This window comes from Rhinatrema bivittatum, chromosome 5, assembly GCF_901001135.1.
Source record: "Rhinatrema bivittatum chromosome 5, aRhiBiv1.1, whole genome shotgun sequence".
In the NCBI taxonomy this organism is placed as follows: Eukaryota; Metazoa; Chordata; class Amphibia; order Gymnophiona; family Rhinatrematidae; genus Rhinatrema; species Rhinatrema bivittatum.
Genome location: NC_042619.1, coordinates 215,475,711 through 215,493,363, shown reverse-complemented (window position 1 = coordinate 215,493,363; position 17,653 = coordinate 215,475,711). Strand labels below are relative to the sequence as shown.

General features: G+C 42.4%; 1 protein-coding gene across 1 annotated transcript in view; it reads left to right on the top strand.

Moving 5' to 3' along the window:
* USP9X (ubiquitin specific peptidase 9 X-linked) overlaps positions 1 to 17,653 on the top strand; it is a 723,495-nt gene that overhangs the window by 115,682 nt on the left and 590,160 nt on the right. Inside the window, 4 exon segments of the mRNA XM_029603145.1 lie at positions 4,601 to 4,746; positions 10,696 to 10,775; positions 15,131 to 15,243; positions 16,048 to 16,266. Of these exon segments, the coding sequence (XP_029459005.1) occupies positions 4,601 to 4,746; positions 10,696 to 10,775; positions 15,131 to 15,243; positions 16,048 to 16,266 (558 nt within the window).

Genomic DNA, 17,653 nt, shown 5'->3' with positions numbered 1-17,653 from the left:
AAATATGTTTTACAGAAACACATTTATATGGAATTAAATTGCTTAAACAGAGGATGAAATATTACAAATTCCTAAGGAAGGTCTGCTATCATTGATAAAAGTTTTTAATATTGGTTGGATACATAACATGTAGAAAGGATAGCTGAATTATCCCTAACTGGAAACTTTAGAGCAAAAACACCAGAAGTCTTGAGCTCCTATTGTAGTTCCATTCATCATCCTCTCATAACCTGTCTCTGTATCCAGTTCACAAACACAAGATTTAGAGCAGAAGAGCTGCTAGATAATAGGAATGCTGTTTTAAAGGTCATAGTCTTTGATCTAAGGTGGGAAACAAGAATTGTAGTAAAGTGCTATTGGATTCTGGGTAGGGGAGAAGCTAAAGGAAGGGGGAGGAATGTGTTAAATTCTGGCTGTGCGAGTAAGACAGCTGAAGGAGTAAAGTTGCTGGTAAACAAGGTAAGAATGCTAAGAAAAAGGGTTACAAGAAATATTTAAGAATCATCATACATTGCTAGAGATACCACTATGCAATTGTCATATATACATTTCTAAAGCTTTGATTTTTCTAGATTGTCCAACTATGGCCTGAATGTATTAGTTGGCTTTCACAACATAGTGATGGCATGCACCACCGAGGGTCATGACACGATCTTAGATTTGTAGTAGCCATCCAAAAGGCATGTAGCAGTCATGTATGTTTTCAAAGTTAAGATATAAAAGGTTCAAAGAAAAAGACACAGAGCATGTCATTCAGAAGCCAAGTGACACTAAACGTAAATGTATGTTAATTATGACTAGTTGAAATATTTGCTAAGTTTGTTCCTGCATGTACTTCATAATTAACTGCATTGTACCCATATAATGCATTTTCCAAGGGAGCCAGAACTGATTGCATAGTGACAACATAGTTCATTTGCTGTCCTATTTAAGCTATGGACTCAGGACCAGTGGGTTATGTTCCCCTGCCAGGAGATGGAGACGGGGCAAGCTGATGTCACAGTATATATATATACTCCTGCAGTGACCCTGACCTGCAAGTATTCTTCAGCAGATGGTGGATGTGCAGTTCCCTATGGGAATTGCTTTGGGATTTTTGGAAGGAGAAACTTGAATTCAGAAAGCTCCGCTCTCCTGTGGTGATTCCAAAATGGTCCCTCCCCCAGTTGAGAATTCTTGAGATTTCCATGGTCCTTTAGAGGTGTACCTTGGTCCGTAGCTGGGCTTCCCGGTGTGGACTTAGCTGCTCGTTCAGCTGAAAGGCAGCAGGTGCAGGAGGCTGAGTGCCGCGGTAAGGGCAGATGCCCTCCTCCCCCACCCCCTCAGCCAGTAAGCGCTGAGCTCAGGTAAGGTTTACATTAAAAAAAAAAAAAAAATTACCTTTGGAAATAGGGGGGGGGGGGGGGGGGTGGGGGTTTAGGACTTCCTCTGGTCTCCATGCCTGGCATGCTGTCTCAATGTTCATTCCTGCTACTGTTGGGGTTAGGGAACTGGGCAGCCTGGCGGGTTGAGCAGTCCTGGTGGGCAATGCCCCGCAGTTAGGCTTTTTTGTGCATGCTGCGTTTAGGCTGCAGTGGCATTTTCATGCGCCCTTGTGCGTGCTTTGCTGCCCTCTACAGGCCGTTGGTGTGCACAGTGTGTTGGCTCAGGACATTTATTTATTTATTAGCTTTTCTATACTGATATTCGAGGGTACATCATATCGGTTTACATAAAACTGAAGAGAAAATACAATATAATAAGGGTAGGGGAAGGGGAGCAGAGAGGAATCAAAATGCTCTGTGGAGGAGAGAGGGTGAAAAAAAGGAAGTAACTAACAAATGAACAGAACATACAGAGCAAAGGTAGTGAACTAGTAATGTGCTCTCAAATTTGGGCGTGCCTTTTGTGTGCACAAGTTTTGAACTGTTTTGAATGCTTTAGCTTGGTGCACAAGGTGTGTGTGCACCTTGCCATGCTCATTTCTCTGGTGCTTAATTTTGAGATGCACGTTTACTGCCACGATGGTGCCAGTAAACAAGAAGCCTTAAGTGCCTTTCTCTGTTTTGCCTTCATATTAGAGCTTCTCAGCCTGACCTGTCTTCTGACATGTCAGTGCTGTTTGGATGCTCAGGGATTGTTGTCTTCCTCTGATTTCGCTAAGCCTGGCTCCTCTGATGATGAATTGGTTATGGCCTTGGCTGGAGTGACTCCAGACCATGGTTCTCCCTTGACTGGCTTCTTCTCGGGAGAGTGCATTTCTGTGGGTCCCGCTCCAGTTCCTTCTGGGCTTGGTTTGGACCTGGCTGCTTTTCCTTGGGTGGAATTTTTTAGGCTTACAAGCTTTTCTTCATCGTAGTCCTCCACTTCACCCAATCCTATTAGGTCGGACCCTCAGCCAGTGGCTCCTTCCTCTTCCAGTCCTATGCTGAAGCACCGGGGCTCACCTCTGCTCCCTGCGAGTATTCCCAACAGGAATCTGGATGGCAGATCCTGATTCCCTGGCGGATAGAGAAATCCCTCTGGGTCTGGAACCATATCGAACAATGTTGCAGTTCTTTCATAGAGAAGAACTGCCGGCCCTGATTTCCCAGACTTTGAAACAGCTGGTTTTCCTGGTACAGATGAAGAATCCCATTTTGGTTTCCTTGCATAAAACCTCTTATTTTTTTCCCTGTGATGGACGCCATTCAGGAATTTATTGATCTTGATTGGGATGCCCCAGAGACAAATTTTAAAGGGGGTCGGACATTGGAAGGCCTGTACCACCTGGATTCAGCTTTGAGAAAGCGTTTGTGTTTTCCCAAGGTGGATGCACTGGTATGTGCCATGTCTAAGTGGGCGACATTGAAGGATGTGCCTGATAGGAGGATTGAGGCTATCCTTAAGTAAGCCATTGAGGCAATGGCAATGAATTTACAGATCGCTTCCTGTTGCACCCTAGTGGCACGATCTTGTCTGCTTTTCTCTTAGGGTGATTCTGGAGGGAATTCCATGGTGGTTATGGAGCCCGCTGCTGCCTTTTTAGCAGATGCAGGCTGCCATTTGGTCCGTACCTTGGCCAGGGGAGTGGTTTTGGTGATAGCGGACAGGCGTCAACTCTGGTTGCGAAATTGGACAGCTGACGCAGTCTCCAAAGCTAATCTTATGAGGATGTCCTTTAAAGGCTTGCTCTTGTTTGGGAGTGAGTTGGAGAAACTGCCCAGTAAGTGGAGCTAATCTATGGTTCCTCAGTTGCCAGAGGATAAGAAGCAATTGCAGTGCCCCTTTGGTATGAGGGGTTGTCTCCAGGGTTCCAGACTGTTTCGTCCCTACAGAGAGGGTAAACCTTTCAAAGGACTCAGCCTTTTGATAGGTCTCAGTCCTTTTGTTCCCGACAGCCCAGGAGAGGAGCGGGCTCGGGTGACTGATCTTCCCTAGTTTTCCAGTGAAGGTTGCCAACCCACCTTTGGGAGCAAGAGAGAGAGGGGGGATGCCCCTCTCTTATCAGAGGTGTAGGTCAAGATCACATCAGACCAGAGGGTTCTGGAGGTGATACGAGGAGGATATGCGCTGGAATTTTGCAGTATTCCTCAGGATGTGTTCATGGTGTCTCCTTGCCACTTCCTGCAGAAGAAGCAGGCAGTGGAGTTTATGCTTCAAAGGCTCCTTGGTTGTCGAGAGACTTGTCATGTGGTATCTGGAGATTTCTCTGAGCCTTTCCAGAAGATGCATCACCTGTTTGTCCTCCATGATGGAAGTAAGCAGGGTGCTCCAGCTTCATGGGCTACAGTAGCTTGCTGGATTAAGGAGGTGGACAGGGCTGCGAATGTGGATGCTGAAAAGCTGATGTCTACACAGGTTCAGGCTCATTCCACTAGGGCTCAGGCAGTGTCGTGGGCGGAAGTTAGATTGTCTCCCGTCGATATCTGCCGAGCTGTGACGTGGTCTTCCTTACATACTTTCTCAAGGTTTTATTGTGTGGATATGCAGGCCCGGGAGGTTGCAGCTTTTGCACATGCGGTGTGGACTGGACCGTGGGCAGCCTCCCACCCTGTTGGGGAGTAACTTTGGTATATCCTATTGGTCCCGAGTCCATCTGTCTACATGCTAAGAAATGGAGAAATTGCTTACCTGATAATTTCGTTTTCCTTAGTGTAGAGAGATGGACTTGGCTTCCCCGTCGTCTGCTGCTGGATGAGTGTGTCAGTAGACCTCCTGCTGGGCTCCGGGTCCCAAGGGATTACTGGTAAGTGTTCATCCAATCCCTACTTTGGGGTAGGTTCTTACATGAGTTCAGTATTTCTTGTTGGTTGAGTACAATTATGGTTGCCTGTTATTAATCAAGTATTTTTTGCTAGTCTGTCCATAGTTGCTTTTGAAGAGAATGCTGGTAGGCTGGGGTCACTGCAGGAATATATATACTGTGACGTCAGTTTGCTCCATCTCCATCTACTGGCAGGGGAATATAACCTACTGGTCCTGAATCCATCTGTCTACACTAAGGAAAACAAAATTATCAGTTAAGTAATTTCTCCACTACTGCACCTGAACAAGTAAGCTTGGATACACAAGTCTTGGCTTTTGTATCTGTTACCATGTACCTCTGATAAGTCTTGGAATTTAATCTTTTCATTTTTAGACTTCCTCACCTGATTCTTCCAATGAGAATTCTCCTGTTAGCCCTCCTGATGAGCAGGGTCAAGGGGATGCCCCACCTCAGCTTGAAGATGAGGAGCCTGCTTTCCCCCACACTGACCTGGCCAAATTAGATGACATGATTAACAGGTAAATTTACTCTGAATTTGCATGCCTAACAGGCAAATAAAAGGTTACACTCTGAATGTGAACTTGCTGTTTATAGATGTCCTTTTGTTGTACCATTAGGTAATTTAAGAAAATAACAATGCTTTAAACATGTACTTCATGATCAGTGTGAATGGAGCTCTTTTCTTGATGACTAGAACCCTGGTGATTGTTGAGATTTTGGAATTTTTATTGGCCTGGCATTTGTACATTTTGGCAAAGTAATACACAAAGTGGTTTAAAATAAAAGGAAAGGAAAAAAGTACATAATATGATGATGTATACCTTGTAATCTTATTATACTATTATCTCTGATATTTATGCTTAAGTTTTAAACATTTTATAACAGTTTTAGAACCATGTAAAGAAAATAAGAGTGCAAACCTCTGTTAGTGTTAAAGAACTGTGCAATTTGTTAGGTTTTTGTCTGTGATTTGTTGAAATAAGTAGCATTATTGCTTTGTTTGTAAATGATACCAAGTAGTATCACACAGTAAATACACTCCAGGACTTAAGGACTTTACAGAGGGATGTGTATGATGGTGGAAAAGTGCAGATGAGGTTTAATGTTCTAAGAACAGGGTATTACTATTAGGACAGAAGAATAAGCAGATACAGCATATTTTGAATGAGGCATTATTTACTAATATTAATATTGATTGAATACAAGTTAAGAATGAGTGCAGAAAGTTGTCATAGCCATTGTGGGCCCCATGTTGGGGTGCAAAGATGTTATCTTTGACCTTAACTGGTTCCTGTACAAGACACACTTGGAATTTTGGGTTCATTTGGGCACTAACCTTCAAAAAGGGGATCCTTGCCAGAAATGGTACAAAATGCTAATAAAGGAGTCACAAAGGTTTCTCTGAGGACAAGCAGGATGGCAGTCCTCACACATAGGTGACATTGGATAGAGCCCGGCCTGGAACTTTGATCTCAAAGATTCTAGAGCTTTCAAACATGCCTTACTAAGCATGTGCAGCTATATTTATTTATCTATCTATTTATTTATTTAAAATCTTTTCTATACCGTCGTTAAGTTATATAGTTATCACCCTGTGCTCTAGGCAGAGTCCCTCAGTCTTTTTTTGTTTCCCTCGGAGCCATGTGGTCATGGTATTCAGCTTTGCTCTGTCCTCAGTTTTGTGCAACTTTTTTTTTCTTCCTGGAGCTGCAGCTGCTTTTCTTTTCCTTAAGGTAGTTTTTATTTTTTTTTATTTTATTTTTTCCCTTCCTTTCAACTGCATGGGCGGGCCTTAGTTGCAGTGCAGCCTGATAGAGTCTAATTCTATTGTTTAATAAATATTGCATCTGCAGTTTAGTTTTTGGGTGCTCTCTTTGGGTGCTGTCTGTTTCTGTGCCTTTGTCTAATGCTGACAGGACTGACAGAATGTAGTCCGTGGGTGATCCGTGTAAACCACTGAGTTTGGTGACTTGCCTGAGCTCTGTCCAGTTCCATGTTACACCGATCGATCAGCATTGATGGAGACTCAGACAGTGAAGGGATCTAGGACTGCACCATTTCTGTGTGTGTGTGGTGGGGGGGGGGGGGGGGGCTCGTTCTCCCCACATTCTAATAAGGAAATAGTCTCCATGGATAGGAGCCCTGGATGATGTAGCCTGCCCACCTGCTTGCCAGTGATGGTAGTGCAGTCTTCTTGTGAGACAGGGTGAACAAGAGCCTGGGCAAACAGCTTTGCTGCTGCACCTTTGGTGCCATGCCCAGTCATGGTTGCCTGTGCATACCCATACCACCACACTGATTGGTCCGATGCATCTATGTCAGGACTGCGACAGAGACCAGGATTCCATTGAGCACCATGGTCACCCTTGACGCCATCAAGGTGCCGGGGTATCCTCGATGTCATCAAGGTATGTGACCACTCTTGATGCCATTAGCACCTTCGAGTGCCATACATGCCATCTATTATCCTGGCTGGAGCCCTGCCATGCTGCAGTCGGCAGGTGTTGTCATGTGCTATGGGCTCTTGATGCACAGGAGGAATGATATTGACCTGAGTGTCAATAAGCACCATGGGCCTCGAAGCAGTGGAGTAGTGGCACTGACCTAGAGTGTTGTGGTCTGGACTGTCAGGGACCAGGACTGCGATTGAGCCCCATGCCCGCCCTTGATGCCATCAGAGCCGCCCTCAATTCCATCAGGGTGCGTGGCTGCCATTGAATGCCATAGATACTTTTGGGTGTGTTTTCCATCGATGTCATTCGTGGTGGCTTTCAACAAAGTCGAGCACCAGGATCACCATTGAGTGCTTGCTTGCCCTTGAGGCCATTGACTGCCGAGTTGTGGGGGCCCTGAGAGCCCTCAAACACCATGGAATCCTTCAGATGACGGGTTTTCCAAAAAGTGGCTATCGTAAACCTGGCCACCAGTAAAAGCTGACCCACTAGCTGCCTATATTTTCTTGGGATCGATGACCCAACCCATCTCCCAAGGAAACCTGTGAATGGCAAAACTTGTATCAGGATGCCTGGTATATCAGCAATTTCTTGTGTGACCATCTAGAAGTAGCAAACTTCCTGGCACTGCCACCACAATATCAGAACATAGAAAGCGAGCACTCAATGCTGAGCGCCTGCTTTCCTAACACGTGCCCAACCACCTCTCCTGGGCACCCGATATCATATTTAAATGACCTGTTGCGCTAAAAAGGACGTGCTAGGGAAAATTGTGCATCCCTACCCCGTCCTTGGCATCGGGTGCATAGAAGACATGGCTGGGCGCCCAGCGGCTGACCTGACTTAAGCTTCTTCCCTCGAAGACTGGCCTCATGGAGGGAGGGAGACTATTGGTCCATTCACTGTCACATGTCAGTGAAAGGACCAATCCCCTTTCAGAGGCTGACTTGAAAGGGGATTGATCCTTTCAATGACAAATGTCAGTAAAAAGGACCAATCAGGAACAGCCCTGCCAGAGGGAGGGTCTCTCGCGGGGCTTCCTGGCCAGGAGGGAAAAGATTTGCAGTCTGGCAAGGGCGGTTTTATAGTAAGGACCTCTGAGTCCCAAATTCAGGTACTGGACTCCTAGGTCCGACCTGGACCGCTTGGCCCATTGGGCCAGACCTTGGAGGTGATCAGATCATTTTAAAAAAATGTGTTTTGACCTTTCTCCTTTTTCTGTTCCTCCGACTTAATATAGCCATGATATTAAGGTGGAGGAACAGAAAATATTAACGCCTACTCGGGGAAGGTGTTAATTTTGGAGAGTAAAAATGTTTGTTGGGCGCACAATTTTTTTTAAATCGGGGGAATAGCTAATAGCACTCAATATGAATTTACATGTGATGAGTGCTATTAGCTATGCATTCGTTTTGCATCGGGGGTTATGAATGTGCGTCCAAAATGCATGTCCAATCGCACATTGAGCCGTGCACTGAGGCCAGTGCACTGTACTACATCAGCCTGAAAATGTGCTTTTGTTTTTAAAATAGCCAAAAGAAAGGGTTAGATGGTCTAAACAGTGGTTCTCAATCTTTTTTCGGCCGGGACACACCTGACAGATGGTTCTCACATGCGTTTCACACTGAACATATGACCGTCACGGGACATACACTCTACATCCACGGGAACCCCCTTGACCCCTAACAATGGATGCAGGGCAGAACTAGGGCATTACCCATAGAACTCACCATGCAAAAAAAAGATATTCTGGTTCTGATGACATCTCAGAAAAAGCAAAACAAACTCCCTTTACTACCAGGCACTATAGCCCTCCTTATGAAAAGTTAATAATTTACCACTAATGCATATCCTGTTGAGAAAACACAAATAAGATTGATACAATTGTCTACATGCTAGTAAAATACCTCACCTCGGGCACACATACAGAACCTACCTTCACCAAGTACAGAAAGACCACACATAAATATGGAGACAAACTGGAATGGAAACCCAAAAAAAGCCACTCTGCATGCAGTGCAAACCTGGAGAAATGGAAAGAGAAATATAGCACCTAACACAGTCCCAGGATCTGCAATAATGCACAGAAACTAATCTGCACAAAGTTATACCTGCATTATGGAACACATATCCACCCTATCTATGAAAGGCAACGCTACAAATATTAAATGAGGTCCTAAACACTAATACACCTATTAGGAAAACAGAACAAGCCAAGCTGCTACAGATCCCCACACACAAATAATTGTAAAACTATATTAATAAATGTTTCAAAACAGCTGATGAACAGAATAAGGTCAAACAAATTCATAAAAATATTAAAAATTGTCCAAATATCAATAAAATATTTCAAAACAGCAGACATCATCACATAATACTCAATAATTAAAAATGGCAGTCAATCAAGAAAAATAAACTTAAAATGCCACCTTTACTTACCCTCTCCAGCAACTCTCCTACTCCTTTCCCTTGAAAGCACATACCAGGAGCAGCAGCGGCTGCTGAAGCTCTGTCCTCATGGCTCTCTTCTTTAGGGCCCACAAGTCACTCACTCACACCCCCCCCCCCCCAATTAAACCCTACAACCAGTCTCTGTCTCACACACAGACACCAGTCACCTCCCTGCCTAGTCTTAGCTCTCTCTCTCACACAAACCCCAGTCACCTCCCTGCCCAGTCTCTCTGTCTCTCTCTCTCACAAACCCCAGTCACCTCCCTGCCCAGTCTCTCTCTCTCTCTCTCTCTCACACAAACCCCAGTCACCTCCCTGCCCAGTCTCTCTCTCTCACACACAAACCCCAGTCACCTCCCTGCCCAGTCTCTCTCTCTTTCACACACAAACCCCAGTCACCTCCCTGCCCAGTCTCTCTCTCTCACACACACTTTGCTTAGAGCCCGAATACTGTGTTCCCCTTTAATTTCTCAGTGGCAGATTTCCCAGTGCTGCCACTGCCATCTCAGCTGCGCTGAAACAGCAAACATTTATTTTAGAAAAATATGCCACATCACTCAAGCCTTTCTTCTGGCTGTCGGGATATCCCTAGGCTCCCGCGGCTCCCCATCTGCCTGCTTTTACGGCCGCTGGGAGCTCCAGTTGCCCCATCTGTAATCAGCATGGCTGAGTGCCACTTTTACTTTAAACGTGGTTCTGCTGCGCTCACTGTTGCATGGGGGGGGGGGGGGAGAGAATCCCCAGAGCAACCGGCCTCTTCGTGCTTACAACTCACTGCCGCTTTGGGGAATCCCTACTCTATCGTGGTTCCTGGCAAGGCTGGCCTCTTTTCTTTGTGGCTCGCCACTGTGTTTAATGTCAGCACTTCCAGCCCGTGGCGGCCACAGGGTCGGGCTTCTTTGCTGCCACGGGCCTGGACACTGTCACTCCTCCCAGCCCCCCTCAAACCACCCCACCCCCAGGCTATGAGATGCCCCCCTTCTTCCTGCCCCACTGGCCAATCAGAGGCTTCCTCCTCCCACTGGCAGGAAGAAGGGAGGAAGCTTCTGATTGGCCTGCAGGGTCAGGAAGAAGGGAAGAGGTAGGTTTCCCATTGGCCTGTCTGGGCAGGAAAAAGGTAAAGGGAAGTATAACTGGGGCTGTGGGACACCGGAAGCCGCGACACATTGATGTGTCGCGACACACCGGTTGAGAATCGCTGGTCTAAACTACGGCCTCTATGCTGTAAACCTTGAAAGTTCAGAAAATGACAAATCTTTGCAGGATAGTCAAATATCTTCTGAAGTGGCCCAAGTATATATTTTTTGCAGCAAGAGGGAAAATGCTATGAGTTATTTCAGGTATTAAGCCATTTGAGTAGCTTAGGAAATTGCCAAACCAAGGGCTCTATGCAAATATTTATTTTGCTGGGCAGACTGGATGGACCACTTGGGTCTTTTTCTGTTGTTATTTACTAAGCTACTAGGTTCTAAATGGAGTTTACAGCATAACTGAGAGGAGCGGAGCTGGGGGATAGATTGAACTGACATTTTCTGAATTGACTTGTACTATATTTTTCTGCAGACCCCGCTGGGTTGTTCCAGTTTTGCCTAAAGGGGAATTAGAAGTTCTTTTAGAAGCTGCTATTGACCTTAGTAAAAAAGGTGAGTTGACTATATCCATAACTGGGAACTCTCCAGGTTTCACCTGGATACTGTAGGATTTCATTGAAATTGCTTGATCTTGGGAGAGACATATGGGAAATCTCCAGGTACTGGCCCACAATGAACTGGATGGAAGAGCTTAAAAGTTCCCAGGTATAACTATATCATTAGTACATTTATCAAAAAATTATATAAATCTGACATTGCAGTCCTGACTAGATCAGTATTGATTGAATGTCATAGCTTTGTTCTTATGAATTGCTTTCTATGAAAATGTACAGTTGTAATGTTGTACTAATTTTTGATCTTGCTAATTATCTAAGCAATAGTTTGTTTTCTTTTAGTTTAAGCGTTTACTAATATTCCACTTTTTTACACTTCAAAGCAGATTATATTCAGGTATTGTAGGTATTTCCCTCTCCCTAGAGGGCTTACAATCTGAGTTTGTACCTGAGTCAATGGAGGGTGAAGTGACTTGCCCAAGGTCACAAGGAGCGGCAGTGGGATCTGAACCCTGGCTTCTATCTAGGCTACTCTTTTTCATAGTCTACTTAATTACATTATTCGAAGATAATTGTTTAGATATTCTTCTATAATTAAATCCAGATTTATTTATTTTAGTTATTTATATTCTGCTTTTTGGCACTTCAAAGTGGATTATATCCGGTGCTGTAGATATTTCAGTTTTAAGGAAGAGTAAGGGTAAAAATACAAAAAGATAGTTTGTAAAACATGAAGTAGTGAATCTTACAATTGCTTCAATTTCCCTGAACTTCAAGAGTGGAAAAAAATTAAGGAAGGAATTGTGTGGGCAACAACTTAAACAAAAAAAAAAAACATGAGTTTTTTTTTTTTTATTTTATTTTAAACTTGCAATGTTTCTGCTTAAATTCCCTTGTAAATGTATTGTTAAGAATCAGGGTTTTTCCTATTCTTTTTTCCTGCCAAACCAGCTCTCTACTTTTCTTTCAGATAAAGCTGTACCAGTTCTTAGTTCTTCTCCTATCTTGACTGAGTGAGTGTAATTGCCAGCATTTAGGTCCGTATTAATGGGTTAGCTTGCTGCACAGCAGTCGCTTCCTTTTTTTTTTTTAATTCATTTTGCCTGAGATTGTGGTATTGGATCCTCTTATTGAGGACTTGGAGTAGGAACAGAGAGATTACGAATATTTTCTTATGTATTGTAATTCCTTGTGCTATCTCTAATTTTAAAATAAAGATGCTTTTTCTTGAAATATATTTGTTAAAATTATAAATAAAAAAAATCTTTATTGGAAAGCAGTGAAACACGTTTCCATAGCCTAGCAGTCATACACAGAAAATCTGTATTAAATCATATTGGAGACCTAAAGTAGTAACTTCTAAATCCCACCAGAGGATTCCTTCCAGGTATCCCACAATTTCAACATTGAGTGTAAGGAGACATGGAGGCCATGACCCATACTTAGCCATTATAGGAGTTGACCCCCAGCATTACTTGCTCAATGTTAGCCCATTGCTTGCCTTCCACGTTCCTGTGCCAATCCACAATAGCCTTCAGTTGAGAGGCTAAATAGTGTTTCTTAATTTTAGAGCACCCAGTCCTCCATTCAGTTTAGACTAATTCAAAATGGACTTGGCAACACTCGGTGGCCTTCGCCTCCTTACGTAACTAAAAATCCCTCTCTAAAAACTTTTAAATATTTTATCAGGGATGTAAATTGCAGTGAAACAAATCGCAGCAACGTGGCACGATGTTTGTTTTTGCCACCATGCTGCCCAACCAGGACAAAGCAAAAACACATTGGAACTTTTACCCAAAAGTACTAAATTTAAAACTTCAACAAAAATTCTTGAGGCCTTTTGCGTATTTTTGTTTGCACGGTTTTTTTCTGACTTAATTCCTTTTTTGAAGTTGCAAGAAATTTTCTTAGGCATAAGATTCACAATTTCAAAATTGTGCAATCGTAATGACTTGCAGACTACTTGCAGTTTTGTTCTACATAATCTGACTCATTCCAGATGTAGAACTTATCACTAACGTTATGCTTTTTTTATACGCTATGATTTCCTACTTCAGGGGCTCTTTGAAATCCTGAATGTGGCTCTGTAATAGGTGTACTGATGCACAATTTCATGAGCCAAAAAGAAAAAAGGGATGGGGGTGATGGAGAGAAGAAAATTGACAGCTAGGGATGATGTGTGGGTGGGGGGGAGATTAAGAGAAGCAAGAGAAGGTACTGCTGGGGATGAGGGTGGGAGAAGTGAGAGAAGGTAATTGCTGGGAATTAGGGTTGGGGAGCAAGAGGAGGTGATTGCTGCGATGAAAAGTGAGATTGAGAGACAGCTGGAGATGGGGACTTAAGAGAATTCTGTGAATTGGGGGACACTGCGAAGAATGTGGGGAATAGAGTGACTTCTGAAGATGAGGGGTTAAAAAATAGCATGACTGGGCATTGGGAGGGTTTAGATAGACTGCTGGGGGGTAAATTGAGATTGAAAAAAGAGCATGGCTGGGTGGATCGAGAGAGGGAATACATAGAATGGGGACTGAAAGTGTGACTGCTGGGGATGAGGAAGGACTGAAAGCAGGAGTGACTGCTGGGATGAGGGTTTGAGAGCTTGAGTGACTACTGGGTTGGGGGTGGAATTCAGAGTGTGATTGCCGGGTATTGGGGTGGAATGATTGCCAGGGCTGGGGGTTAGCATGAGAGACTGTGACTGCCAAGGGTAGGGTGGAATAAGTGCGTGACTGCCGAGGATGGGTGTGGAATGAAAGACTGACTGCTGGGGATGAGGGTTTAGAGAGACTGTTGGGGATGGAGGTTAGAAAGAGAGTGACTGCTGAGTATGTGGAGGAAAGTGGGAGAGATTCTGTTGGGGATGAATGAAGAAGAGATTGAGAGAGACACTGTTGGGATGGGGGGATTGAGAGAGAATACTAAGACTTGGAGGAGGGGAAATTGAGCATGCCAGAGTCACTGCTAGAGATAGGAGAGGTAAGAGTTGAGTGTTGGGAATGAGGACAAACAGAGGCAGAGAGAAGAAACACTGCTAGAGTGGAGGAAACTATTTACATGTGTGCTCCAATTCAACAGGGCAGTGGTGCTCAAAATATTTTGGTCGAAGAAAACAAAACATGAAATGGCTCTTCTGTTATGAAAAATTGCGGAACCCTGGCTGACTCTCTTAAAATCATATACTGCATTTGCCATTAGTGTGCTTTATGTAGTAAATTGACTAATATAGAGAAGCCATAGGAGCAGATCAAGAGTCTTACCTAGGCTAATACTGGTCTCGAAGCAGCTTGATATTTCTTTGGATTGGATATTTTCTCTCTATCTTTGTATGCAATACTGTTTCATTTCTAAGGCATGGCCAAACAATACCATTTTCATAGAACTTGCTAAAGTAGTACATTTTTTAATGTGTGGAGAACTGTAAAACAAAACAAAACAAAAAAAAAAACCCAACCCCACTCTTTGTACTATGATGGGAGACAATCCAATGATAAGCAGCCTTTACAGATAATGCAGATTGGTTGGTTGCTTTTATCCCTTTCCCTTTCAGCACAGCTGAGTGTCTTCTCTTCGGGATGTGCTCTTTCCTTTGGAGGGTTTTCTTGAATATAGAATCAAGTTTCAAATCAAGAGGGTTTTCTTGAATATAGAATCAAGTTTCAAATCAAGGTTTTTCTGTAAATAAATCACTTTAAAAGATCAATGGAATTTAATCTGAAGTTGTGTATCCCTCCTTAAATTGCAGTGTTGGCTTATTTTAAAAATACAAACATTTCAAGCAACAATTTGTATTTTGGGTTCTGACATCACTATCAGATATCTCAAATGTGATCATAATGAAAAGGTGATGATGGTGTCTTAGGAGAAACAGACTACTATATGGTACAATGTTAAATATTAAAATATAGAATGTTAATTTAAACAGAATGTAAGATTTCTTAATACATGTAGTAAAGTGCTCATTGTTTGGGCCCACTTGAAACAGCACTAAACTAACTTTTGTGTAGGATTATAATTTTAAATATTCATCTTGATGTTTTAACTATAGTCATAGAGAATTTCTCTTATAAATTAGAAATTTGATATTGAAATCTAATTTGGTAAGAATGTTAATATAGTCTAAATGTTTCTTTGTAGTCAGCTTTTCCTGAAATTGACTGAAGATTAGAGGAACAAAGGGACTTAACTTATCTGTTTATTTCCTTCAGGTTTGTTAATATATGGATTGTAAACTATGGTAATAGTATTATAATTGGAATTGAATTTAAAATAGATTATAATTCACCTTAAGACTGATTTGGAAGAGGCAGAATATCAAATATTCATAAATAAAATAAATTATTGTTTCTTATATAGGCCTTGATATTAAAAGTGAAGCATGCCAGAGATTTTTTCGGGATGGACTAACAATATCTTTTACAAAGATCCTTACGGATGAGGCAGTTAGTGGCTGGAAGTTTGAGATTCATGTAAGTATAGGTTTGTGGTGTTAATAGTAATTTTCATGCAGAACATGATCCTCCTACATGTCCCATGATGTTAGTAGCATTGGTAGAATGACTCTAAGAATGGAAAATGTATTATACTTAGTATTAATATGCCATTCGTCCTGTACAGCAATCAAGGCGGCTTTCATCATTGCACAGCACTGTTAAAACATCAATAGGTTAAACACCAGAAATCTCCATTCAAGAGACATAATTAAAAACTCAAACCAGTTGTCTCCTGCTGCTGGTGAGGATACCACACTTAAATTCCTATTTGAATTTTGGACTAGACCTACACAAAACCTGTGCATAATATGTATGCACATAGAGCACCAATGTAGATGCTGTACAAGGTATTCACCAGGTTTAATATCCCTGCCACAAAATAGCTTTCAGTCAGGCTGGACTCTGAGAAATGTATGACTTGCCCAAGGTGATTCAAGAAATGATGAAAAGGGGAGGACAATCAGACTGGGATTCACAATGATTGGTATTGCAGAGCTTGGTGAAATAAGTTTCAAAATGGATAAAGGAAGATACTTTTCTGAAAATATAAACTTGTCAAACACTGATTTAACTGCTATTTTCACACAGTGCATTCTTCTAAACAGTAGTTTTTCATTTTGTGCCATAAGGTTTGTAATTGGGTGGACAGAGTAGTTTCACCATTAAGAGAAAAGTTATTGATCTTTTGGGGTAACTGATATCATTCATAAAGATTGAAAGTTTTATTTCTTGTAATTATGTACCAGTTTCTGAACACAGCCTTGAATCCCTTCTAAACAGAGGTGTATAATTAACAACACTCACCGACTGGTGGAGCTGTGTGTGGCCAAGCTTTCCCAAGATTGGTTTCCTCTTCTTGAGCTTCTTGCTATGGCCTTAAATCCTCATTGCAAATTTCATATCTACAATGGTACTCGCCCATCAGAGACCGTTCCTGCGGGAGTGCAACTGGCAGAAGATGAACTTCATGCCCGACCCCCAGATCCACGATCACCAAAAGTGAGTCTTCTATTTAATTTCTGATAGAAAACTGTAACAGCATGGTCAGTGTCAGGTACATATACTTGTATACCCGTTCCTTGACACTTTTTTTTTTAATGAAAAAAAATTATGTTCACAGTTACTTTGTTTTTAAACTCAAAACTAACCATGAATGTAATTTTTCTCAGTTGACAAACAGGATTAAATTAGCTATAATTAGTGGGTGATGTCATCCATTGGTGCTGACATTGATCTCTCATGAGCCCCTCAGCTTAGATTAGATTCCCAATCTATCTTTTATTTTTGGTGTTTCATTATTTTTTCTTGAATTTGTAATGTGTTGGTTTTTTTTTACTGTTGTCTCAGCAGCCCCTCAAAAGAACTTTAGTTCTGCCAAAAAAAAAAAACTTTAAAAAAAAATAGGGAAAACGAATCATGCCGGACAGATCTAGATTGTTAGATAAATCTGTGTCTTTTTGATTGGGTGGCTAGAGAATTAGAAGAAGGAAGAGCACTTGATGTGATTTATCTGGATTTCAGTAAAGCTTTTGATAAGGTTCCACATGGGAGGCTCATAAACACAATGAAAACTTGGAAATGGGTCCCATGGTGGTGGAATGGATCAGAAATTGGTTGACGGATAGATGACATCAAGTAGTCTTAAATGGAACCTACTCAGAGAAGGAAAGAGTGATAAGTGGAGTGCCTCAGGGATCGATCTTGGGACCAATTTTGTTCAGTGTCTTTGTGAGTGATATTGTAGAAGGATTAGGAAAAGTTTGTATTTTTTGCGGGCGACGCTAAGGTCTGCAACAAAGTGGACTCACCTGAAGGAGTAGAGAAAATGAAAAGCGATCCAAGAAAACTTGGAATGGTTGAAGATTTGGCAATAGGGATTCATAGCCAAGAAGCACAATCATGCATGTGAGTGCAGAAATTCAAAGTGATGTACGTGATAGGCAAAAACCTGATGTGCACAGACTGGGAAAGAGTCTGAAGATCTGAAGACAGTGAAGCAATGTGACAAGGCGATGGTTAAGGCCAGAGGGATTCTAGACTGTATACAGAGGCATAGCCAGCAGGAAAAAATAATGCCCCCTGTAAAGGTAGTTGGTGAGGCCTTATCTGGAATACTGTGTTCAGTTCTGGAGAAGTATAGAGACAGGATGGAAGCAGTCCAGAGAGAGGCAACCAAAATGGTGTGGGGCTTGCACCAAAAGTTATGAGATTAGATTGAAGGACCTAAACATGTATACAGTGGAGGAGAGGAGAGAGGGGTGATATGAAGCAGACTCTTAAATACTTGAAAGCTATTAATAATGCACAGGAGTCAAACCTTTTTTTGATGGAAAGAAAACTGTAGAACAAGGGATCACAATATGAAGCTTAAAGGGAATTGAGTCAG